Source organism: Sminthopsis crassicaudata, chromosome 6 (assembly GCF_048593235.1).
Source record: "Sminthopsis crassicaudata isolate SCR6 chromosome 6, ASM4859323v1, whole genome shotgun sequence".
NCBI lineage: Eukaryota > Metazoa > Chordata > Mammalia > Dasyuromorphia > Dasyuridae > Sminthopsis > Sminthopsis crassicaudata.
This window is the reverse complement of record NC_133622.1, coordinates 222,663,548-222,689,011: the sequence shown is the minus strand read 5'-3', so window position 1 is coordinate 222,689,011 and position 25,464 is coordinate 222,663,548. Positions and strand designations below refer to the sequence as shown.

The 25,464-nt window shown below is 37.6% G+C and overlaps 1 protein-coding gene across 7 annotated transcripts in view; it reads right to left on the bottom strand.

The window, feature by feature from the left end:
* KIAA1549L (KIAA1549 like) overlaps nucleotides 1–25,464 on the bottom strand; it is a 274,216-nt gene that overhangs the window by 110,847 nt on the left and 137,905 nt on the right. For 6 of the 7 annotated variants that reach the window (XM_074276445.1, XM_074276446.1, XM_074276447.1 and 3 more), the window contains exons 2-4: nucleotides 7,591–10,164; nucleotides 6,588–7,187; nucleotides 4,272–4,387 (exon numbers count right to left, since the gene is read on the bottom strand). In XM_074276445.1, the coding sequence (XP_074132546.1) occupies nucleotides 4,272–4,387; nucleotides 6,588–7,187; nucleotides 7,591–10,164 (3,290 nt within the window). The remainder of the gene's footprint in view (nucleotides 1–4,271; nucleotides 4,388–6,587; nucleotides 7,188–7,590; nucleotides 10,165–25,464) is intronic. The other variant, XM_074276449.1, reaches the window with a different exon arrangement.

Genomic DNA, 25,464 nt, shown 5'->3' with positions numbered 1-25,464 from the left:
TCCTTTTTGTGCAGCATGATAATCATTGAAATATATATTGGAGAACTGTACAAGTTTAACATATATTGGATTACTTACTGTCTAAGGGAGGTGGTGGGGGAAGAGAGGAAGAAAAAATTTAGAACTCAAGGTTTTGCAAGGATGAATGCTGAAAACTATACATGTATTTTGAAAATAAGCAAGCAAGAAAAAGAAAGAAAGCAAGGAAGGAAGGAAGGAAGGAAGGAAGGAAGGAAGGAAGGAAGGAAGGAAGGAAGGAAGGAAGGAAGGAAGGAAGGAAGGAAGGAAAGAGAGAGAAATACAGAAGGAAAGAGAGAAAGAGAGAGAGAGAAAGAACCCAGAAAACGCTGAAGTCAGCAAACACTAGGATCTCCTTATCAGGAAAAGAAAGACCAAGGATACCACCACTATAAAGCAAATCTAGTTTGTAAAACACCATGAAGGAAGATGTTGGAATCTTACAAATAATAATACCTCAAAACAGAGAGAATGAGCATACAGGAACTTTAGCATGAATTCCAATTAAGACAAATCATCTTGAGAGTATTTATATTTGAAACTGGAAAGACAACAAATAGATGGAATGTAGAACAGACTTGCCAGTATTTACATAATCACATATTCTCAACATCAACAGAAACACAGCTTTTTGTTTTTAACAACTTAGTGCAGGATAAGGAAGTTAGAAGGGCATTTGAGAAGATGTGGATTCACAATAGCTACCTTTAGGTAGGTGGTCTGTCACCAGGAAGATAGATTATATTTATTTGTTTCAGAAAGCAGCATTAGAAACAAAGGGAGAAGATTTCAGAGAAGCGCATTTTGGCTTGATATCAAGAGAGAGGACTGTGAAAACTGAGTGTGGATCACAACATAGTGTTTTCATTCTTTTTATTGTTGTTGCTTGCATTTTGTTTTGTTTTTTTCATTTTTGTCCCTTTTTGATCTGATTTTTCTTGTGCAACAGGATAATTGTATAAATATATATACATATATTGGATTTAACATATTTATGTTGAAAAATGTTATTAACATATTATTATTGATTTTGTTAATTGTTATTTGTTAATAAATTAATGTTGCTAATAATATTAACATGTTAATGTTGAGAAGGGGAGGAAATTTGGAAGAAGGTATTGCAAGGGTCAGTATTGAAAAATTATCCATGCATATGTTTTGAAAATAAAATCTTTAATAAAAAAGCAAAAAAATAAACCAAAAAACCCCTCCCCCCAAAAAAACCAGGCAGATGTATATATGTTTGCCAAACATGCTTACTATAGTAACAAAGGATGTCCAGCACAGAGTGTAAGGGAAGGGAAGAGGGTTTTTTGTCATTTTTTTCTTTTTGTTTATAGAGAGTAAGGATTTTTCAGATGCTTTTGTTTGCAGATGACATCAAACTCCAAATACCACAGGGTTCCTCAATGAGATCACCTGTTATCTAAGAGCAACTGGCTTTGTTTTCTTTCACAACATGACTTTTATGGAAATGTTTTGCATAACTTCACATGTGCTTTCTTGATGGGAGTGGGAGTGGGGAGGAAGAGAAAGAATCTGGAATTCAAAGTTTTAAAAAACAAAAGCAAAAACCTGTTTTACATGTAACTGGGGAAAATAAAAACTGACCTAATAATTCACATGGAAAAAAATAAATGGATTTAAAAATGCCTATGTTCAAACATATGACCATGCAGTTATATAGGTGATTCTATTCATTTAGTCATCAATATATACATTTTAAAGAGGCATTAATGATAGACAAAAGTAGACCCAAAATGGATGGGGAGACAAGTGGGCAAGTTTACATCTGAACAATGGCTGTTTTTCAATGATCTCAAGCTTCCCCTCAAAATAAAAGTGCCAACATTCTCTAGATAATGTTGTATGGCTGTAAATCATAGAATGCTTCAGTCTAAAGAATTAAAACCATCGTAACCCAAAGAAAAATGTAAAGGCAAAAGTAGCCCCAAGTGTATTTTAGACATTTTGTTCACAAGAAGATAATTAAGAGACATCATGCAGAATACATATGATCAGAAGAGAGGATGGGCCAGTCAACATATGAAGAGTGGTGGCTACTACGTGGACATTGTCTGTACTATCATGATTCCTACAAAATATTTTTAAAATACAAAGAGGCTTGTTTAGAGAACACAAAAGCACACAGGATGAAAAGTCATGGATGAGCTGAAATCTGCAACACTGGAGGAAAAATTTGTGTCTATGAGATCAAGTATCTATTAAAATATACTTTGTCTATAACATCATTATTAACCTGGGATCAAGAACTGTTTTTTAAACATTGTAATAGCTGTATTTAAATATCATTCATTTTCTTTGTAATTCTGTATATTTTACTTTACTTATCTCAAAATGATTCTTTAAAAGGATCCATATCCTTCAACAAACTGTCAAATAAAAACAATACTTAAAAAAAAAGCTCCTGCTATGATATAGAAAACATCATCGTTAGCAATGTCAAAGACATTTTCTATGGAAAGCTAGCTCTCACAGGTGGGAGCAGGACACCTCTTCTTTCTCTGACCTAAGAGTCCTCTAAGTGTCACTTAGCTGTCCTTTTTGTCTTGGCTACATCTCCATCAAATAATCAGTTCAGCTGCCACCAATTGGAAAAGTTCAAATTTGGACCATTAAATTCAAATTCTTGATGGAGGAAACAAAAACTAGTGAGGGAAGAAATACATCTTTGGCTTTTCAAAATACCCATTTAGAGGGGGGATAAATACGGAGAACCTTTTCTTTTTCTGTCCCCCAAAAGTGCTGAGCTAAGCACCATGGAACAACAAAATATTCAACAAAGAAAATGAAAGGTACACGATACAAAAGGGACCCAGGCTAAGTTTGGCAGTGGTATTTGGAGTGTCCGATTGCCAATTAGAACCGACATCATCAATTCTGATTCTCTAAAGTGTTTAGAATTACAGCATTAAAAACCTGGATGGAGCCCAAACAAGGCATCTATCACTTGTTCTTTGGGTGATCAAAGTCATTCAGCAGTTGCTAAATAGTACTTGGCATTCTGTGGCCAAGGAAAAAGTCCATTTCCATGTCTGTTGCTGGCAATCCAACTCAAGTCAGTCTTAATTCATGAGGCTAAATGACTTTAAAATTTCCAGATATAAATCACTAGCCATTTTTGAGGTTAGTATAATTAGAAGGAAAAGTAGTGGGCAGTGCTTTGTTGGAAACCCTATTGATGAAGCCAGGCTTTTTTTTTTGCAAGACCCTGGGTAATTGGAATGTTTCACACACTTGTCAAACAGCAAAATGTCAACCGCCTAAAATTTGCCATTCACTTTTGTCCCTATGGTCTGCCTTTGCTAAGTAACTAAATAAATAGTGATAGTGCTATCTGTAATTAGCTGTGACACCTTGGACAAAATGCTTCCCTTTTTAGGCCTCAGTGTTTTAATCTGTAAAATAGAAGCTTTGAGCTAATCAGGGGTTGATTCTCAATCTGGGATCCATGAATTTGGTTCTTTTAAATATTTACATATTTGTATTTCAAGATATTTGATTTCCTTTATAATTTCTTGTGTTTTTAAATGCATTTTAAAATAGTTTTCTAAGTTGGAGTTCAGAAGTTTGTCCAGACTGCCAATAGGGCCCATGAGACAAAAGAGATAAAAAAAACCCCTTTATCAGAAGTTGTCTGAGGTCCTTCTATCTTTGACTATGATTCTCCTTTACCCTTTCCTTTCTGTAAAACATGAAGGTTCAGCTGGATGATCTCTGAGAGGGGCCCTTCCAGCATTGATATTCTAGGATAGGATGATTCTACGACTTGAATTTTCTGGGTCTCAGTTTCTCCACATGGAAATTATCTCTGTTTCTAAGGACCTGCCTTTGTTAAATAGCAAGGTTTTAATTTATCCAATTAGCTTTGGACACATCCCTTGACTTCTCTGGACTTCAGTTTCCTTTTCTGTAAAATGAAGGGATTGGGCTTAATGATCTCCTATGAGTTCCATTTTTTCTTCTTTGACTTTTCATCTCTTGACCCTACTTTCCTTGTAGGGTAGAGGAAGGGCCAGGGAGGAGTGTGCCACAGGAAATACCGGGGTTCTTTCTAGTTCTAATATTCCATGCTCTATTACCGGGAGAGAGAACTCTTATCAGGCCCTTGAGGTCTTTCCTCTATTTAAGGGGTGAACATAGTCTTTATGAATAAAATAAAACCAAACTCTAGTTAGAAAGAAGAGACACAGATAGGTTACTTTGGTTTCAAACAAGCTATGGTAGCTTACATGTGCATAGATATCATTCTGGCGGAAAGCTTTCTGCAGGGCTTGGGTGAGCCCTTTGGTCACGTCAGGCTTCAGGGAATCATTGATCTGCAGCCTCCTCTGGGTGAGAAAGAGAACTGTTCAAAAAAAAATACACACACACATTAGTGCAGAGTGGTCATATTCCATCCTTTCAAACAATCTGGTTTTAACGTGCTCCTCCCCTGTAGAAGTTCTTCATAAAAATGTTGAGCACAGATCTATGTGTTCAGAGCCCTCAGTGAAGACCATACTAGGAGAAGCAAGAATAAAAAGTCCTAAAGTCCATTTAACAATAAGTAGAAACCGAATTGTAGCTAATTTTCAGGGATGGAAATTGGAGCCAGGAGATTTGAAGAGGAACTGAGGAAGCTTCTGAAAAGTAAGTCATAATTATATTAACAAATGTATGTTTGTAAAATATGTCATAATTATATTATTAAACAGGTCATAATTATACCAGAGAACACTTAAGCTTGATTTGGAGGCAGAAGATATTAGCAAGGCAGTAAACGAGCTATCAAACAATGATCTAAAGATCATACTTTGAAGATTCTCAATGGGGGTGGAAGAAAAAAACCTTTTTAATGCTGAATCAGCAGAGGAAAGCAAGGAAGCATCCAAGGCCCCCCAACACTCATATGTTCCCTATCATTAGCCTGTTGAACTACCAATCAGCATCAAGCCAGCCAGGATTGTTGTTGTTCAGTCATTTTCAGTCTTGTCCAATTCTTCACGATCCCATTTGGAATATTCTTGGCAAAGACACTGGAGTAGTTTGCCATTTTCTTCTCCAGTTCATTTTACAGATGAGGAATTGAGCATAACAGCCAATTAAAATCAGCTCTGGTTGACTTAATATTGATTGACATTCAGTTAACCGGTGAAATTGACAGAAAGAGGGAAAAGACGTATTTTTTTTCCTTCTTCCATTTTAAAGTGTTCTATAACTATCTCTAAGACCCGGTTATTAAAAAATTCTCCCCTGAGGTCTTTATATCACCATTACCTCTAAGGGGTTCTATGAGTAGCCTAACTCACTCCCACCCACAGATAATAAGCTCTAGTAGACATGGAAGATAGGCCGTTAGGTGGTACAAATGCATGGAGTCCCAGGCCTGGAGTCAGGAAGCCTCATCTTCCTGAGTTTCTGGCCTCAGACACTTCCCAGCTGTGTGAATGTGGCCAAATCACTTGCCCGCTTTCCTCATCTAGAAAATGAACTAGAGAAGGAAATGGCAAAGCACACCAGTATCTCTGCCAAGAAAACCCCAAATAGGATCATGAAGAATCAGACACAGTGAAAAACAACTGAACAGTAACAAATAAGAGCCCAGAAGCTTGCGGAGATATTAGTCCCTACGCCAGGATGTTCACAGTATCCCCCTTTAAGACTGGGATGTATTTAAATATGTCATTTCTTTTCATTCTTAGGTTGAGAGAGGTGAGGGAAGGAAGAGTAGGGAAACAGAGACAGGTGCATTCAGCATTTATATATTCTTTAAAATAATTTATCAACTCCCTTTTTATAGCAGAGCTGAACAGCACTATTAATAGCATGCTGTGTGTTCTAGGCCATCTCTTTACTGCAATCAGAAACTGCATTGCATTAACTCTACTGCTGCTGGAGGGATTCCAAAATTCCTTCAAAGCTTAACCAGGACCCTCCCTTTCCCCAAGTAAATTAATGCAGTTGCATGGTGTGATAAAGAGAGGGCCAGCTTTAGAGACAAAAAAAAAAAAACAAACCCTGGATTCAAATCCCAACTGACATGTAGTAGCTATGTGACTGGCGTAAGTCTTAGCAACTCTAGGAATGTAAGTAATGGATACTCGTTGACTTCGTTGACTCGTTTCTTTCATCAAAAATATTTTAGAGCTAATAAAAACAAAAAAGAAAAACAAATCCTGATAATGAATATTTTATAACCCAGAAACTATATTCCATAATTTACTCGATTCTTATAATCCAAAAGGGGAGAAAATTTCCCAATGCTACAAAAAAAGTTGATGCGAAATATTGCTACAAACACTGATATTTAATATTTTATAATCCAGAAACTATGCTCCACAATTTACTCAACTCTTATACTCTCATCATCCAAAAGGGGAGAAAATATCCCACCACCACAAAAAAAAATGATACAAAACATTTTGATATCTAAAAATTATATTCCATAATTCATTCAATTCTTCCTCTCATGATCCAAAAGGGGAGAAAAAAATTCCACGACTACAAAATAAATCTCTCCCCCCATCTCTAAGACCAGGATGTACTATTGTTTCCAAGACTCTTACCTGTCTTTACCATTAGTTTCCTGGACATCTGACATTCTAGATTCAAGGTGGTCTTGCCAGTTGTGACCACAGTAGTGGAAGCCAATGGGAGAGCAGCTGATGTGTTTTCCACAGGCATGGGAGGGAGTTTAGTAACCTTCCCCGATGTGGACATAGATGTCAGAGCTGCCATGATGGTCAATGGGAATGTGGTGGAGATCCTAGACGTTTCTGAGTTGGTTGTCTTATGGAAGTCTGATTGCATGGCTTGAGATTTCCCTGGGAAATGTGTTGTTGATAGTCTTGCAGCAGCTGTGATCATATTTGCCTGCGTGGTTCTGTGGGTCGTGGATACGAAGGGAGAAGCTGTAGGAGTCTCGACCGCCTTGGTTGTAACTGTCACCATCTGGGAGGCTGGTGTTCCAATGGGAGTGCCATTTTTAGCCAGCACCGGGGACAAGGTGCTTTTGGCTACCATTGCTGAGGGAATGGAGAGTTTGTTTCCAGTCCCCTTGGACACTAAGGCTGCAGACAATGCGGACAGAGTGTATTTTCCTATAACCCTTGTGGCTGCTGTTGACGCCACAGTTGGAACCACCTCGGGGGACATGGAGGCGTGTGCTGCAAGGAGAGAATAAGTACAATTTGTAGTTGGTCATAATACAACACAAGGAAGGGAGCATTGGTGATGAATGGATGTCACTTATGAAACTATTTGTAAAGGGTTGGTGCTAGAACCATGTTAGGACAGGGAGATTTTAGATCTAATCGCTTCCAAATCATTAGGCTAGAAGAGTTGTTATGAAAATTACATCAATGCTATTCTACTGCTCCTTCATATTTATTTAAGTTCTGGATGCTTCTGGACAAACAAATGGCCAGAAGAATCCGAACCAGGGCTTCTCAGGAGCTCCATCCCATTACAAGGAATGTGTGTCTATTTGTATGTCTATGTGTTCCTTCAGAGTGAAGCTACATAATGATGTTGAAGTTGAAGATGCTTTGGCCATGGAAGTGGTCATACCTGTGTGTAGGGAACCAGGAACCAAACTACCTGCATGAGCGGGTGCAACAGTCCAGTTCTCAGGGACTGGAGAAGTCAGCAGTGCTTTAGATGCCGTCCTGAATAAGGCATGGGTTAGTGTGGGAAGAACGGCAGCAGGAAATGTCCAAGGCTTGCGGCCATTCTGGAATGACCCAGGAGTGTTTATCATAGGCGATGGGTGGTGAGTACTGGCAGATGAGGTTCTTGTCTCTGTTTCTCCTGAAAGCATTTCCTGCAAGCTGATGGGGGGAGTTACAGCTGATGAGGCTGGTGGAACAGATGTCAAAAGTGGAGGTGATTCTGAGGGAGGACGTGAAAGGAGGTGTTCATGGGCTGTGGTGAAAGCTTCCTGGCTAGCCAGGTGTGGGCTGAACGATGCTGCAAGGTCACGGGTGATGTTTTTCTGGTCTATGGGCCAAAGGTCCGAAGAGTTTCCAATAGTAGTAACTCTAGACTGATGGGTGGCTTGTTCTGTGCTTAAATTAAGGGATGGATACTCATGCCTGAGTCCTTTAGCAAAGGTCAGGTGCAAATCAGCATTTCTGACATCTGGAGGATGTGTCATTTTGGCAGCTGAATTTGAGATACTAGGAACAGTGATTTTGGCAGAATGAGTCACTGAAGATGCAGGACTTTTTTCATGTCCATTTAAATTATAGCCTTTTGGGGGAGACAGGACAGGTATCAGCGATTCTAAGAAATGAGACTCAGTTCCTCCTGGAAGAATACTCTGGGAAACAGCTGTGCTCATTGCCGTTTGTGTTCTTGCTGGTCTAGAAGAATGGAGAACATGGATGGCCTCCCGCTTAGGGGCTGAAGTTGTGACTCCAGAACTATCTGCAGATGTCATCCTGACCTTAGACTCGGCATCTGCTGTAGGAAAAGACTTCAAAGCAGAGGAGGACTGCTCCGTTGGCGGGATAGGATGAGCAGGCAAGTCTGAGAGTGTGAGAGTCACTCTGGGCTTTGTGATGATAGCGGCTGGAATGTGATTGGTGGTCGAATCACTTAAAGTGGACTGGCTGGTGGCCTCCTGAATGGGACTGGAACCAGGAGATGTCATTCTCTTGGCTTTTTCATTTCCCATAAAAGCACCCATCAAGCTGCCTTCTTTCCCTAAGGGGAGACTTGCAATTGTAGAATACTGGACAGATGACTGGTCTGTCTCCACAAGGAGCAAGTCTGCAGGAGTCCCATCCTTGTTCTTTTCTTTAGAAGTTGGACTTTTTGCCACCATAAGCAGGGAAGATGCCCTGCTCTGGGACTGCCATGGGAAATCAGGTGTGGAGATTGAAGCTGGTTCATTTTTAGTTGCTGGTGAAGAGGCGGGATGAGAAGAAGTTGCTTCACCTGGAGCTGCAAAAGACTGAGTGGCTGGAGAGGAGTGGACACGTTTTCCAGGATAGGCCACTGCCCTCACGTCCTCAGGAGCTGGTGACAATTGCACAGGCTTGTTTACAGTAGCAGGTTGGCTGGATCTCCTTTCCATAGAAGCAGCTCCTCCATCTGTACTTTGGACAAGTCTGGACCCCACTTCGGGCGCCTCTGATGAGCTCTCAAAAGCCGGCCAGGACACACTGCCATGGGCCCTTTTAGTCACTCTTGGTTTGAATGGTTGAGTGCGGACTGGGCCTGAAGAAGACATATCTGTGAACTTCAACAATGTGGGGGTTTGACTTGGAAGCCAAGGTAGACTTCCAGGCGCAACTGGTGGGGAAGACAGATGGGGTATGTCTGGCATGGAATTCACAAACACAGATGTAGATGGGCTTTCTGGGTGCAGTCTCTCACTTGGGGCCACTCTAGAGTACTGTGCTGTTGTAGATCCAGAAAAATCCAGACCGAGGATGTCTGTTAATTCTTGGGCCTTTCTGGATGGAGGGTGACTTGTTTTACTGGAAAGAGGGTCTAAGGGATTATCAGTACTTTCTCTATGGGAAAAATCAGAGGGAGCTGCCTGGGGGAATGAAGGCACTTTGGCTGGTAGCTCAGTAGGTTTAGAAAATATGATGGTATGAGGTGAGCCAGGAGCTGATGAAAAGAGAGATGGAGATGGAATTGCTGAGACAATGTCTGACTCTGGCATGTGCTGGTTTGGAATGGGAGGTGTTCCTAATGGCACTGGCTGAGATGACAGGACAGCACTCGACAATGTCACAGATGGTGTTGTGGACAATGGGACAGACATGTTGGGTTGAGGCAAACCTGACACGTCAGCTGCTTCGTCCGAATCTCGAGGTCTTAGGTGGTTGAGAGCCTGGGCCAACTCCTTGGGAGGATCCAGAGATGCACTATGTCCACTCCCTTGATAAAGGGCAGAAGAGAAATCTATTTGAGCCCTAGTTCTAGGGGGAGGGTGAACCAGTGTAGATTTGATTATCTGTAGGAAGCTTGCATTTTCAGGGAAATGTCTCATTGGGTCCTTGAGCCGGTCAGTGTTCGAGGAAGACTTTAATTCCCAGGAAGGCCATGTTGGTGATGTTGATGTAGATCTCCGAGGGTTTGTAAATGATTGTGAGGTTAGGGTGACATTCGTTCGCAGATGGTTGGTACCTGCAAAAATAAGGAATATTCATGTTTTAGTTTTGTCATCTGGTCCTAACTAGAGGAATGAATCATGAAAGTTAAGAGTGGGATAAAACAGGTTTATAAGGATAAGGTTCTGTGGTGATAAAATGGGAATAAATATAATTAGAAGACTGAAGTATAAAAACACTTCACAAGAAAGAGAAATGAAATCCAGTGACGGTGTTTTCTAGACCAAAGCTCTCTTAAACTGAGGGCTGTGACCCCATCTGACTTGTATAACTAAATGTGGGGGTTACAAAATTATTACCAGTAAATATTTGATTTGTATACCTGTTTCATATACCTATATGGCTAGAGTCCCATCAAAATTTTTCGCACTAAAAGGGATCACAAGCAGGAAAAATTTAAGAAGCTCTGGTCAAGACCAGTAGCTGAACTTAGCAACAGAAAACATCTGAGGATGTGTGAGGTGTAAGGAAATTGTTGTTCAAACTATCCAAGTTTGGAATGATTTCATCCACTTGGCTTCTATTGCTGGAAAGATTCCCTGAGGCTCTTCTATCAATCAAAGAAAATGACATAGGAGATTTCCTTTTCCATGTGACTGTATAAAGGAAAAATGTTCAGAGCCAGACAAAGAAAAGGATCACCAGACCCAGAGGGTCATTCATTACAAGACCTGAACTTTTTTATTTTTTCTAACACCGCCATGGGTAAACAAGAGAAGATAAGCAAGAGAGAATAAAGTTCCCCCCCCCCCCAAAAAAAAAAGACTTTTAAAGAAGAGGAAGTCAGGAGAAAAAAAAGAGCATCAAATGGTTGGTTGTATGATGTGAGTAAATAGGGTGGCCAAGTAAGATCTTAGATCCACATACTAGGGCTAGGAGATGCCACTAGAAACTATCTAGTCTAAGTCCTCAGTTTGTAGATGAGGAAATTGAACCCCTTTGGTGAAATGATAACAAGTGACGGAACCAAGATGAAACCTTGATCTTCTGGACTCTTTCTAGGACATCTTGCTTCCTTCCCTTTCTCTCAAATTCCAAGGTGAGGATAGTAAGGAAGAACTCTGCCTATGGAGTTAAAGGCTGGATTTCAAACTCCAACTCTCTGACATTCGTTAAGTGGGTGACCAGAGACAAACGGTTTCATTTTTCTGGGTCTTATTTCCCTCATCTCTAAAATGAGGGGATTGGACTAGATGGTCAGTGAAGAAGCTCCCTCCCACCTCCAGATTTATGATGCAATGAGTCTACCTCTAACATGTCTTCCAGTTCTAAATCTGTAATCCTATGATTTCTAATTCTGCTCAGAGAAGAATGTATCATTCACACTCTTTTTTCTTCAATCTTTTTTTTTTTATGTATTGACTTTTTCTTTATTTCCTGCAAACATACCCAAGTCTCACCAAAAAAACCCTCACTTGACCCCATAATTCCCTCTAATTACCATAGTGTATCTCTCCTTGTTTTTGTTTCCAAACTCCTTACAAAGGTCACTTACAATTGATGCCTCCTCTTTCTTTTCCTTATGTTCTTAAATTTCTATAATCTGGTTTCTGAATTCATTTCACCAAATCTGCTCTTTCCAAAATTATGGAGATCTCTTCATTGCCAAATCCAATGGCCTTTTTTCAATCCATATTTCTCCTGACTCCTCTGTAGCTTCTGACACTGTTAATTACCTTCTTCTCCAGAATGGTCCCTTTTCTCTAGATTTTTGTGACACCATTCCATCCTTTTGTGACTATCTAATCACTTCTTAAGTTTTCTTTGCTGGATCCTTTTCTAGATCACACCCTCTAACTATCAATATCCCTCAAGATTCTCTTCTCCTATACTTCATTTTGTGATCTCATCAACTTCCAAGGATTTACTTATCATCTTTAATGATTCTTAAATCTCCCTGTTCTGCCTCAGGCTCTCTGCTGAGTTCCAATCTTGCATTTCCAATTGCTTCCTTCAATTCCTTGCTACTCTAGGAAGCCTTTCATGATTCTCCTTATAGGTAATGCCTTCTGGGATAATTGTAGAAAAACCTGAAAAGACTTGCAGGAATTAATGCAAAGTGAAGTAAGCAGAACCAGGAGAACAATTTATATAATAACAACAAGGTTGTAAAGATCATCAACTTGGAAAGAGTTAGTAATTCTGATCAACAGTGACTAACATTCCTCCTCCAATCATTCCTTCTGTCTTTCTCTTTTTCCTTTCTTTTGGACATGGCTAATCTGGGAACACATAAATACATACACACACATATATTACAAACATACATATTTGTAATAGATTTTGTTTTTCTTCATTGGATGTGGAAGAAAAGGGGAAAGGAGAGAATATGAAACCAAAACAAAATTGAATTTTAAAAAATTCTAGTAACTTCTTTAGTTGATTACCTCCAGTTTATACTATAAATGTGCTATTTGTAAATAACTCTTTCTTATGAAACTGTGAATTCCTAGGCAACAGAGATGAATTCTGCCTCTTCCTCTAATCCCTGTATACCCCCCCAAATATTAGACCCCAAATCACAGAAGAGACTAATTTAAACTCTGGTTCTAGCTAATGTAGAAAGTAAATCCCTCTTCCATCTGACATGGAAAGTAAAACTGCACTAATTTCTGGAATTGACAATTCCATTTTTATTTTGTAAGAACTGAAGGAGAAGTACAAAGGGAGCCAGGTTTTTATTTTATCCTATGCTTGGCAACCCTAAAAAAATTCTTTTTTTTTTTTTTTGGTTCTTTTAACATTGCCTTGTTTAGTCTAAATTATTTTACAATCCCACTAGTATTGCCTATTGAAATGGAGCTTAAAGTCACTTCAAATAATAACCACCAGAAGTAGTTGGATTATAAGATTTTACAATTAAAAGCTAAACTTTTCCTAGGCAAAATATGGTCATCCAATGGATTTTACTATACCTGTCATTAAATGATACTTATTAAGGACCTTCACAAATAAGTCAGGGTATGACATATATGGTTTCCATCTTCTAAAAACCTATAACATAAAACAGGAAATATCAAATACACTAGGATTTCTATCTATATAAACAATGTACTATAATAACATATATTCATACTTTGGCAACCAGAACAAATATGACAAGTATTTATTATATTATAGCTGAAGTATATACATATATATATATAGGTGCATAATATTATATATATATATATATATATGTATATTGTAGCCAAAGTAGACAAATAATATAAAGGTTAACTATCAGCTCCTATGTGTTTTTGAGGACTAGATGGCAATTAGGATGGGGAAGTTCAAGTCAACAAGCATTTATTAAGTACCTACTATGTGGCAAGCACTGTGTTAAGTGCTAGACATACAAAGAAAGGCAGAAAAGTGGTTCCTAACCTCAATAAGCTTGCATTCTAAGGCGATAACACATAATTAAATAGATACATACAAGATACATCCACAGCAAATGGAAGGAAAATGGTGTTTTATTGAAGCAAGGATTTCAGGAGCTCTTAAAGAAGGATCCTGAGCAGAATTAGGGAGAAAATGGGTGATCTAGGATTGTTATCATTAAAGAAGAGGAGAAACAGGAAGCAGAAAAATCAATTGAAAATGAAATCACCCACACATACATTTATAATAAATTTTTGCTCTGTGTTCTTGCCAATGTTTAACATATTTCCTGGCCCATAGTAGGCACTTAATAAATGTTTAGTGACTGACTGGCTTAGAACACTGGACAGGATCTAATAGTATAAGATTTAAGAGGAATAAATATAAATCTTGTAATTGAGTTCAAAATTATCCATTCTAGTAATTGGAGAAGACAACATTTTCTTGCAAGAAAAAAGATCAGAGGTTTGCATTTAAATGCAAAATGAGTTAACTGTGTGAGAGAGTAGACAAGGAGCATAGGCTCCAGGACTGAGGACATGATGAAACCACTTTTGAGGAGTATTGTATTCAGTACTTGGTACCACAGGACAGCTGGGCAGCACAGTGATTAGAGCATGGAAGCTGGAATCAAGAAGACTCATCTTCCTAAGTTCAAATCTGGCCTCCGACAAATCTTAGTTGTGTGATCCTGAGCAAGTTTTTCCACCCTGTTTGCTTTAGTTTCCTCTGAAAAATGAACTGGAGAAGGAAATAGTATCTTTGCCAAGAAAACCCCAAATGGCATTATAGTCAGACACGGCTGAACAAACACAACAATTTGGTACCATATTTTAGGTAGAGTACTAAAAAGTTGGGGACTGTTAAGGCCTCAAATTCATGCCATATGAGAGCCAGTCAAAGGAACTGGGGGCTTTCCTTATCCTGGAGAAGTGATGATGTGGTGGGTAGGAGGAAACCTGGCATCCATCTTCAAGTTTTTGAAGAATTACCACACAGATTTATTCTGTTTATCCCCAGGCAGAACTAAAAGCAATAGTCAGAATTCTTAAAAGGTTCAATTTAGACATGGTTTGAGGGGGAAAGTTCCTAACAATTAGTGCTATTCAAAGATTGAAAGGATCATCTTGAATCCCCACTACTATGGGATGCCTTCATGCTCCAATGAAAGCAAAGGCTGGTACATTGAAAACAAGGTTCTTTCGAGGACAAAAAGACATTCTCAATAACAAGAAACTCTGGGATTCTCTTATTTTTGCATTTTCTCTTTTTCCTAAGTCATTATCGGGTCACTAAATAGCCAGATAATTTTGACCTTAGATGGTACAAGTGCATAGAGCATTGAACTTGGATTCAGGAAGATGTGAGTTCAAATTGTATGTGATCCTAGGCAAGTCATTTGATCTCTCTGCCTCAGTTTTCCCATCTGCAAAATAGGGATGATAATACCTCATAAAATTGTTGTCAAGATCAAAGAAGATAACATTTATAAAGCACTTTGCAAAGTTTGCAGTTCTTTACAAATATCAGCTATTATCATATAACTTTGAAAATCATTATGTGAATTAGAAGTGGTCCTGAGGAAGATAAAAAAAGGTAAAAGCAAATAAAGATAGAAGAAAACAAGTTTATATAGCAAAGCACAGAGGATGACTAAAAGAATATTTGGCTTAAGGAGAGAATGAAACATCTTGCAAATCAGGGGCTTGCCTAAAAAAAAAAAAAAAAACAGGATTTAAAAAATCTAGCATCAGGATTACAATAACAGGTAATGTCAAAAATGTGTGGATTTTAGAAAATTCACCATAGTAGATAAAATCTACAATCTTGTGGCTCTCTCGCTCACTACTTGTGATTTGAACAAGTCTCTTAACTTTTTTGACCCTCAGTTTTCTAATTAATAAAATGAGAGGGTCATTGGAGACATAATTTGTATGAGGCTACATCCCTCTGGGGTCTAAAACACTACTGAAAATCAAAGTTCCAAGAAACCAAAGTGTGCATTCTCTCCATAAACATAGATTGGTGTCTATGGACACCTGTGCAGATTTAGTCCATGTCTTTTCATAACTTTGCCATGAAGGGGCATTCAGTGTGCTGGGGCCCTTTCTCATTTTCTCCCCTGACAACATCTCAAGAATACCAATGGAGCATATGGCTTAGCTAATGTTTTTTTTTTCCCCATAAAAGAGGAAAATCCTGAAGTCAAGCAGATATATTTCTAAATATATTTTGTCAGGTAAAACTCAGATTCTTAAACTGTGATTTATCACCTGATATGAGGTCTCATAACTGAATGTGAGGGGTCACAAAATTATGATTATCAGGAAATGTTCGATTTATATATCTTTTATATACCCAAGGTCATTCAAAAATCTCTTGGGCTTAAAGGAGTCAAGAGTGGAAAAAGTTTAAGAAGCCCTGGTGTAAAACCTCTGCAGTCCCTCAATGACATATTGATTTGGAGTTTATAGGAATTTGAAATCTGAAACACTCAACGTATTGTTCCATGAAAGCAAGATTTAACCTTAACCTAGAAAAGTTTTATGGCAGATCAGAAACAAGGCTAAGGTTCATCATCAAACCTCAGGAGAACTAAATGTAAAAATTGGCAAGATTTTGCCCCATGTAAAGTGCTTTGTAAACCTTAAGCATTATAAAATATTGTCTATTATTTATTATTGATGAATTTTGAGAAATGATGGAAAGGAAGGGTTGGCTCCTTCTAAAGACTGATTCTCCCCAGTGGCCCTATAAGCTTTGTGTTCCAGAAAGAAGTTAGACAGAGGAAAGCAGATTATTAGATTTTTGTTTCCAAAAGATATGTCCTAACTTCCTGAATATCAAAATATAAAAAGATATTAAAACCTGGAAATTTAAGTGAAATGTAAACCTATAAGTACTATATAGTCATCCAAAAAAAGCTAATAATAACTAGCAATTAATTATCCATCACTTAAAGGCTTGTGAAGTACATTACATATGCATTTCATCTAGAAGCCTATGATGAAAGTGTTATATGGATAATGAAATGCACTTTTTACAAATAAGAAAATTAAGGGTGAAAGTGGTTGAGTGGCTTGTTCAGAGTCACATAGTTCATAAGCATTTGAGGCAGGACTTCCAAACTTCAAGTTCAGTGTGCTATCCTTATTATGTCAAGAACGAGGCTGGTGATGGTTTTGCAGCATTCTGTCCTGGTCAGACCACAATTGTAGCATTAAAGGCCATATTTGGGGAATGCTATTCATAGCTGTAAAATGGAGCTAATAATAGCACTGACCTTACAGGGCTGTTCTGATGACTATATGAGATCATAAATATGTAAAGAACTTTGTTTGAGAGGAAGCCTGTCAATTGGGGAATGACTGAACAAGTTGTGATGTATGAATGTAATGGAATACTATTGTGATATAAGAAATGATGAGCAGATAGATCTCAGAAAAACCTCAAAAAACTTACATGACCTGATGCTGAGTGAAGTGAGTAGAATCAGGAGAATAGCAGCAATATTGTGTGATGACCAACTCTGATCAACTTAACTCTGCTCATAAATACAATAATCTAAGACAATTTCAAAAACTCATGATAGAAATGCTATCTACATCCAGGGAAAGAACCTTGGAGTCTGGCATAGTATTTTCTTTTTTTTTTTTTTTTAATTATTTTTTATTATATATATTTTTATAATATTATCCCTTGTATTCATTTTTCCAAATTATCCCCCCTCCCTCTACTCCCTCCCCCCGATGACAGGCAATCCCATACATTTTACATGTGTTACAATATAACCTAGATATAATATATGTGTGTAAATACCATTTTCTTGTTGCACAATAAGCATTAGATTCTGAAGGTACATGCTGGCATAGTATTTTCATATTTATGTGTTTCTTCTTTCTTGTGATTTTCCCCTTTGGTTCTGATTCTTCTTTCACAGACTAGTGTGGAAATATGTTTAATATGATTGTGCATGAATAACTTATATTGGAGTGCTCGCCATCTTGGGGAGGAAGGGACAACAATACAACTTGAAATCTTATAAAAGTGAATGAACTATTTTTATATGTAATTAGAAAAAATAAAATACCATTTTTTAAAAGAACTATGCAAACTTTAAAGTGCTATTTCAATTATTAATATTATTATTTAGAAAGTAGCCCAGCAGAGGGCAATAAACACCATACTGTATAAGGACTGAATGAGACAACGGGGAGTGCTTAACCTGCATTTAAGAAGATAATTTTGGTTGCTATGCAAAAATTAGAGAATATAGAGACTGGAGGCAGGGATCATGAGATTTTTACTACAGTCCAGATGAGAGGCAATGAGGACCCTTGAGCTACTCTGGTTTTGGAGATGTTAACACTCTGAATTAACATTCTCCTTGTGACTTCAATCTGCATTCAGAGTTCATCAGTTCTCTCTCAGAAGGTGGAGAGAGCATTTTTCATCATGATTTCTTTGGAACTGTCTTGTATAATTGTATTGATCAGAATAGTTAAGTCTCCCAGAGTTGGTTATCATCACAACATTGTTGTTACTATATATAAAATGTTCTCCAGGTTCTGGTTACTTCACTTCGCATCAATTCATATAAATCTTTCCAGGTTTTTCTGAAATGATTCTGTTCATCATTTCTTACAGCATAACAATATTCCATCCCAATCTTACTGCAACTTGTTCAGCCGTTCCCAAATGGATGGATGTTCCCCTCAATTTCCAATTCCTAGACAGAGTAATTCTAAAACTTATTAGACATTTTTTTCCTGCTTTGTCTCTCGCCCTGCCTGCCAGGAATCTTTCTCCTTGGCCTGGCTTAAAGGAAGAACAAATTGTATTGATTTCTAACACTCAGGAGGTGAGACAAATAGTACAACCCACTCATCACCAAGAATGAGAGAAAAGGGAATAGAACCCATCTGTCACCTCTCTGTCAGCAGAGGAAATGAGGGTACTTAAATGTATTCAAAAGTATGACTAGCAATCTCATATTAATAAAAAGGGCAATAACACCAGGAGGACAAACAAGGAATCTCAAAGGACAATCAAAGTAAATGTGTCATCAATAAAACATAGCCTTTAAAAAAAGGTAGACTGATTTCACGATAAGAACAAGGGGATGAGCTATAGCCAGCCCTTGTGCTGTATTTGTGATGTCAAGAGATCTTTGAGCTATCAAAAGGAATCAAGGAGAGTCTCCAGCACATTGGATGGAACTTCTGTGGAGGCTTATTAAAGAATATGGATGAGAGTTGCATAGGATGAGAAGGCAAACACAGGTAGCAATCTTCAAAGCTCCTTAAACTATGGGTCGCAATCTCATGTGGAGTCATGTACCTAAATATGCTACACAAATCATAGAATTAGGATTTATTACCAGCAAATGATTGATTTGTATACCTATTATATATATGTATAATTTTATATTTTTTATGTAACCCTAGGTATATATATATAAATACATATATATGTATATAAATACATATATATATATATGTATGAATGTATACCTAGGGTTACATAAAAAAATTCTCTATCATAAAAGGGTCATGAGTGGAAAATTTTAAGAAACCTCAATTTATATGAATAGAAGAAATATTGATATTGAAGATCACTGACCCACTGGAGTATTAGAGAACAGGAGAGTTCAAATTTATATAGTGCATTGAAGTTTTCAAAACACACTCTTCTCGGCAGCCTTGATCTAAGCATTATCATCATTTTATAATTGAAGAAACAAGAGACTTCTATTGAAAATAGGATCCTGTGTATAGCTTGTGTATACTTGTGTATAGCTTGCTATATTTGTTTGCATGTTTTCTCCCCTAATTAGATTGTAACCAGAAACTGCAGGGAACTGTCTTTTCTCTTTATAACAACAGCTTTTAGTACAATGCCTGACACATAGTAGATGCTTATAAATACTTATTGATATATTATAAATACTAGCTGGCAGTAACAAACATTTAATAAGTGCTTGTTCACTTCTTCTTGCCCCTTCTTTCCCAGATATTTTCTTTACTAGATTTAATATCTTCAGTTTCTTTAGTTCATTTTCATATTTCATGAAATTGAAGCCCTTTGCTCTCCTGGTTACCCTCTTCCCAATGTTCTACAATCTAATAGTGTTCTTCCTAAAAGGTAGAACCCTGAGATGAACATAATACTCTAGCTGTGATCTGGTGAAGGCAGACGATTATAGGATTGTCACTTCCTTATGCATTTCTGGAACTCAAGTGATGATTGGTAATATGTCCTCTTACCCCCATGCTTTGTCTTTAGTATTATGTCCATTATCATTTGAAATGATGATGATGGCGATGATTGTGACAACAGTGGTGATGAGAGTGTTGATGATGATAATAGATTACCCATGTACTGCAATTCTATAAAATGATCTAATTTTTTAGAAGTTTCACTATATTCTCTATGTGTAGTGCCTGATTTCAGGCAGGGAAGCTAGAGTGGTTCTAAGGTAGAAAGAATCAATGTAAACTAATTCAAAAATGTGTTCTTTTTTTCTCAGAGACTTCTGTTAACAAAAGTAACATCTTAATATTTCAATCCAATCCAATATTTATTAAGCACTTTCTTCTTTTTTAGATTTTAAATTTATTTTACTTGAAAAAGCAAAGTAAGAAAGAAAAACAGAAAAGAAATATAAAATAAAATAAAGCAAAATAAAAGAGAACATTGTCGTGCTCAGCAGAATATCAAGGAGGATTCAAAAATGTAACAATTACCCTTAAGCACTTTCTATGGTCAGAATGCTTTTTTAAGCTCTGGGAAATTGAAGACAATATGAATAATATTCCCTCTGTTTTTCACTGGGGAATATACCATATAAACAGACATGTGATAATTTAAGAAGAGAATAATCACTAATAGGGCAACAATAGAATCATCATTTTATTAATGAGGAAATTGAGGTTCAGGAGGGTAAGTGATTTGCTCAAGATCACAGAAAGAGAAGGCATCAGAGGTAGGACTGGAATTCAGGTCTTTAGACACCAGAGCCAGGGCACTTTCCATGATAACATGCTACCTCCAAAGAAAGGCTTCGCATAGAAGATGGAACCTGAAATGAGCCTTGAATGATTCCAAGAGGCAATGAAGGCATATATTCCAGGTATGCAGAATGGTATCTGTCAATGCATGGAAGTGGGATATAAGATGTCACGTTCATTGAACAGCAAGTTTTAATGGAGCTGAAATGACTCTACCACAAAGAATATAGTTATTTCCTTCTGTTAGTTTTTGTGAGAAACTTCATTTTCATATCATTCGACTCCACATCCCCCATAGTGTTGCTTATCCTTTATTCTCAAAAAAGGACCAAGATATCAGGGAGGCGATGCTATGACATGCTAGTGACTTGGATATAAGTGATGGAAAGCTGTGCAAGGTCACCTGTCTCACTTTCCCCTCCACAGTCATATGGATCCAGTTACAAGATGACATCGATTAGGACAACTGGAGATGGTTCTTCATGATCACCATGCTCAATAATCTACAGTAGCTCCCTAGTGCTTCTAGAATCAAATACTTTTCTGTAAAGCATTTAAAGTTTTTTCTTCCCTACCTTTCTAGTTTTCTTACACATTGCTCCCCTCTACTCCCTCTTGGGTCTGACTTGTTCTTCTGGACACACAACCCTCTATTTTCCTTCCTCATGTCTTTATACCATTTGCTTTTCCTGCCTTCATGCTTTCTTTCTTCTTTTATACCTCTAGGAATTTATGCTTTCCTTTAAAACTCAGCTCAAGTCTCATCCTCTAAGTAAAGTCATTTCTGATCCTCCTACTTGTCTTCCCTGGTATTTATTTATATGTAATCTCCACCATTAGAATGTCAGCTTCTTGAGAGCAAGGATTTTTCATTTTTGTCTCTATTTCCAGGGCTGAACATAGTGCCTGACATGTAACAGGCACTTAATAAATGCTTCTTGATTGATCAACTTATTTTTAGTTCTCCTTTTTCATTGCTATTAGCTCTAGAAGAAAGTAACCAGGTCAGAAGACTTTCCAACAAAATGTGTTTACTTCCACCAAAGAAGAGAAGGTAAGATATCTGAGAGAAGGCTAAAAAATTACAAGATAGGTAGGAGATGTTTATATTATGTTGTAAAGGTTTTAGTTTAAACTCTCTCCAAAGCAACAGCCCCATAATTAAGTACTCACTTAATAAGCCCAGTAAAATTACGATTTCTTCCATATTTAGATCAACCACCCCAAACCCCATCCTTTCAAGAGACAGACTAGCCTAGCTAATTACAGAGGTAAAGTGATGGCCCGTGAATAATTGTAGATATTTGCTAAAACCAAAAAAAAAAAAGTGATGATAAGCAAAATTAACTCAAGATGGAATAAGAAAACTGGCTTTCTGAGGCTGGCATAGCACAAATGTGGGCTTCTGTCCTTGTTTCCATTCAACATTAATTAAGCATTTCATTAGTTAACCATCTCATTGTCTTGGTCTACATCTTGCCACTGAGCCCAAATGGATCTGAAGGGAAAAGTGAGGCTGGTGACCTTGCAAGGCTCTCCCTCATTGAAATCTAATTCACTTATATGTCACAGAATCACTTCCCTGATGTCTTTGGTTCTCTTTCAGAAGGAAGGATAAACAACAACAATCAGGTTCTTACTGTGTTCAGAGCTGTGAGCCAGGCACTAGAGACACAAAGACAAAAAACCCAAAAAAACCAATTCTAGGCCTCGAGGAGCTTACACTGTACTGGAAAGTTAATTCTCCTGGAACTCCCATCTACATATTTCACTCTAAGTCCAGCCTTCTGTCCATTATGTAAGCTGTTCTCATAAGTCACTTTGAACAAAACTCTTCTATCGGGCCCTGGGTTTTCTAATATAAAAAAGAAGTTAGACTGTTAGACTCTTTGCAAAACACAGTATTAAATTGTTTTTGTACAACTGGCTTTCTACCCTGATGTGTCCAATTTCCCCCACAGTAATACATGGAATACATTTGAACAGCAGAAACAAATAGCTTTGATTTCATCTTGCAATTCATTGCTGCCCTTGCCCTCTCTTGAATGGCTTGCTTGGATTCATTTGACATTTTCTCCTAAAGCTCTCTAAGCACTGGTTCTCCCATCTTTCCTTGGCAATAGATTCCCTTTCACATCCTACAATATTTACTATTTTTCTCCTCTACTAATTCATCAAATGTGTTACTATCCAACCTCATCACCCTTTTTCTTCTTCTGGCTGCTTCAGTCCTTATGGGATGTTAACTGAGTTTCCCTGGCCATATAATATGGCATATGGTTCTCATCCATTCCACCTCACACTTGGTAGGTGCTATATGTTAGTTTATTCCCTCCCCCACCTCTGTAAACCTACCAGATCCCACTTCCCCTCACATCTACACATATGCATAATATCAGAGTTGGAAGAAACTTTCCTTAATGATGGTGGATCTGATTCTGGGTAGACCCAGATCAGAGGGTGCTGCCCAAACAAAGTCGCTTCACAATAAAGTCATCAATTAATTATGATGAAGAACTAGACAATGTCAAAAAACCTTATTTAGCTGAATGCTCATTTATGATATCATTCTTATGGTTCTAGAGATCCCCAGTGTGAGTCCTTCGTTCCATAAATGTGAAAACTACCTTTTCTAGCTCATTGGTTCCTTGAACTCTTCAGACTACAAAGTTTTTCTTATCTGGACTTCCATAGTGAAATCACACTGACTGAATCATCTAGAGAGGTGTTTTCTCTGGCTTCTTTTATTTATTCATTAAAATAGAACGTTGAATTTAGGAATCAAGAAGATCTAGATTGAAGTTCTGCCTCATACATTTATTAGCTATGTGATCATAGCTACTTGAGTGCTTTGAGCCTCAGTTTCCCTATCTATAAAAAGGGAGTGATGATGATGATGATGATGATAGCAACCACCTTATTATAAGGATCAAATAAGAACACATATATACATGCTTTGAACATCTTAAAGCCCCTATAAATGTGAACTGTTATCGTTGATTCTTAAAATACTCAAATAAGTCACCAGTCATGTCAGTGACACAGATACTTCTTTCTCTTTCAATAATAATCTGGCCTTGGAGCTTTCCCCCTCTCTTCTCCTCCTCAACTGAAGCTCTGAATCAATATTGTTTTGATTCCAAGCCCAGCTCTCCATCCCCCAAGATGCGAAATGATCTGTTAAGGAACAAAGCCTCGCTCCAACTCTGAACATGAAGGATGAGAGAGTTGGGTAGCACAATGGGTAGTGTGCTGAGCCTGAAGTCAAGAAGACCTGAATTCAACCCAAACCCCAAAAATTTAGTATCCATGTGCTCCCGGGAAAGTCCTTCACTGTTGCTTCAGTTTCCTCATCTGTAAAATGAAGATAATAATAATTCTCTCATGAGAATCAAATAAAAATTTGTAAAATGCTTTGAAAATCTTAAAGCATTATATAAGTGCCTGTTATTGTTATTGTTTTTATTAGAAAGAGTAACAAGGACAAAAAGGGCAGTAGGAGTCAAGATCAGAAATTAAGACTAAATGAATATATGGGAATAAGAAACAAACACCTAGGATGGATACTATCAAGGACAAACTCAGGTCCAGAAAACTAGAAAAAAAGATGAGGACCGAGAGTTACGAAATGATCATTTCCTTTGTTCAGTATGTGTCTCCCCATAGAGTTCCTTTATCATTAGCCTCTGAGCTCTGTCCATTTTTTCTCTTTCAAGGCCACACAGTCAGAAGCCAGGACCTCAATAGCAAGGAGCCCTTGGTGTAAAATCCAGTCTTAGCTCAGCGCTATGGTCCTACTTTGCCAAATAGCTTCAAGAGGTTACATAAAGCCATATTAGGCGAAGCATTGTTACTAGGGGCTGCTAGAGCCATAAGAACAATACCATAAATGTTGTTGTTTATCCTCCATTCTCAAAAAGAACCATGACATCAGGGTGATAATACCATGACATGGAAAGTGAGTTGGATTTAAGTGGGGGGGAGGGCGCTATGCAAGGTCACCTGCCTCACTTTTCCCTCCAGTGACAAGATCAAGACTATTGGAGATGGTCCTGGATGAACTGGGAGACTATCCTAAAATTATGATCAGTCCATGTATTTATTTCCATTCAATCCGAGTCAATCAGGACTCAAACAATGTCCATAAATGAGCATGAAGATGAATGAGATTTTCAGACATTATCTCATGCTTTGTTATAATGCATTGATGACTTTATTGTGAAGCAACTTTGTTTGGGTAGCATCCTCTGATCTGGATCTACACAGAATCAGAGCCACCATCATTATTAAGGCAGCGAAACTCGAGGTTAAAACACAGATTACAACCTCAAGATAAATAACATACAATTTTGTCTTCCATCCTGAATTGTGAATGTTACAATTAGCACAGCAAATAATTGTTACGACTATTTACCGGTGAAATGGTAACGGAAGATTTGTTAACTTCTTGAATATTCCAAAAGTGATTAAGTATTACTAATTGCACAAACAAATCACACAAAATTTTGGTTTGGCTGTTAATTTCTGTGAGTGGCATCTGAGATCTTGCCATTTTACAAAATGCAATAAAAATGTTGCCATATGAGTCACTTTTAACATTTAGAATAAATAAAGTCTGGTTAAAATCAAAACTAGTTCAAACTTTACCAGACTGAATTTTTAAATGACAAAACTTTAAACCAAAATTTCTAGTTTAGTCACATGGGTTTATAGGGTAAATTGTTCCCATCCTAAGACTGTGGCCAGTCATGTGTTTATGGGTATTAGAATTTTCTGAAGCTAGACTAAGGTAATAACACTAATATAGTTAACATTCATAGTCTGCAAAGTGCTTTCCATATATATATGTATATATATATTTATATTTATATATCGCAGTTGATCCTCACAACATTGAAAGGTAAGTTCTATTGTCCTTACAGATGAGGACACTGAGGCTGAGA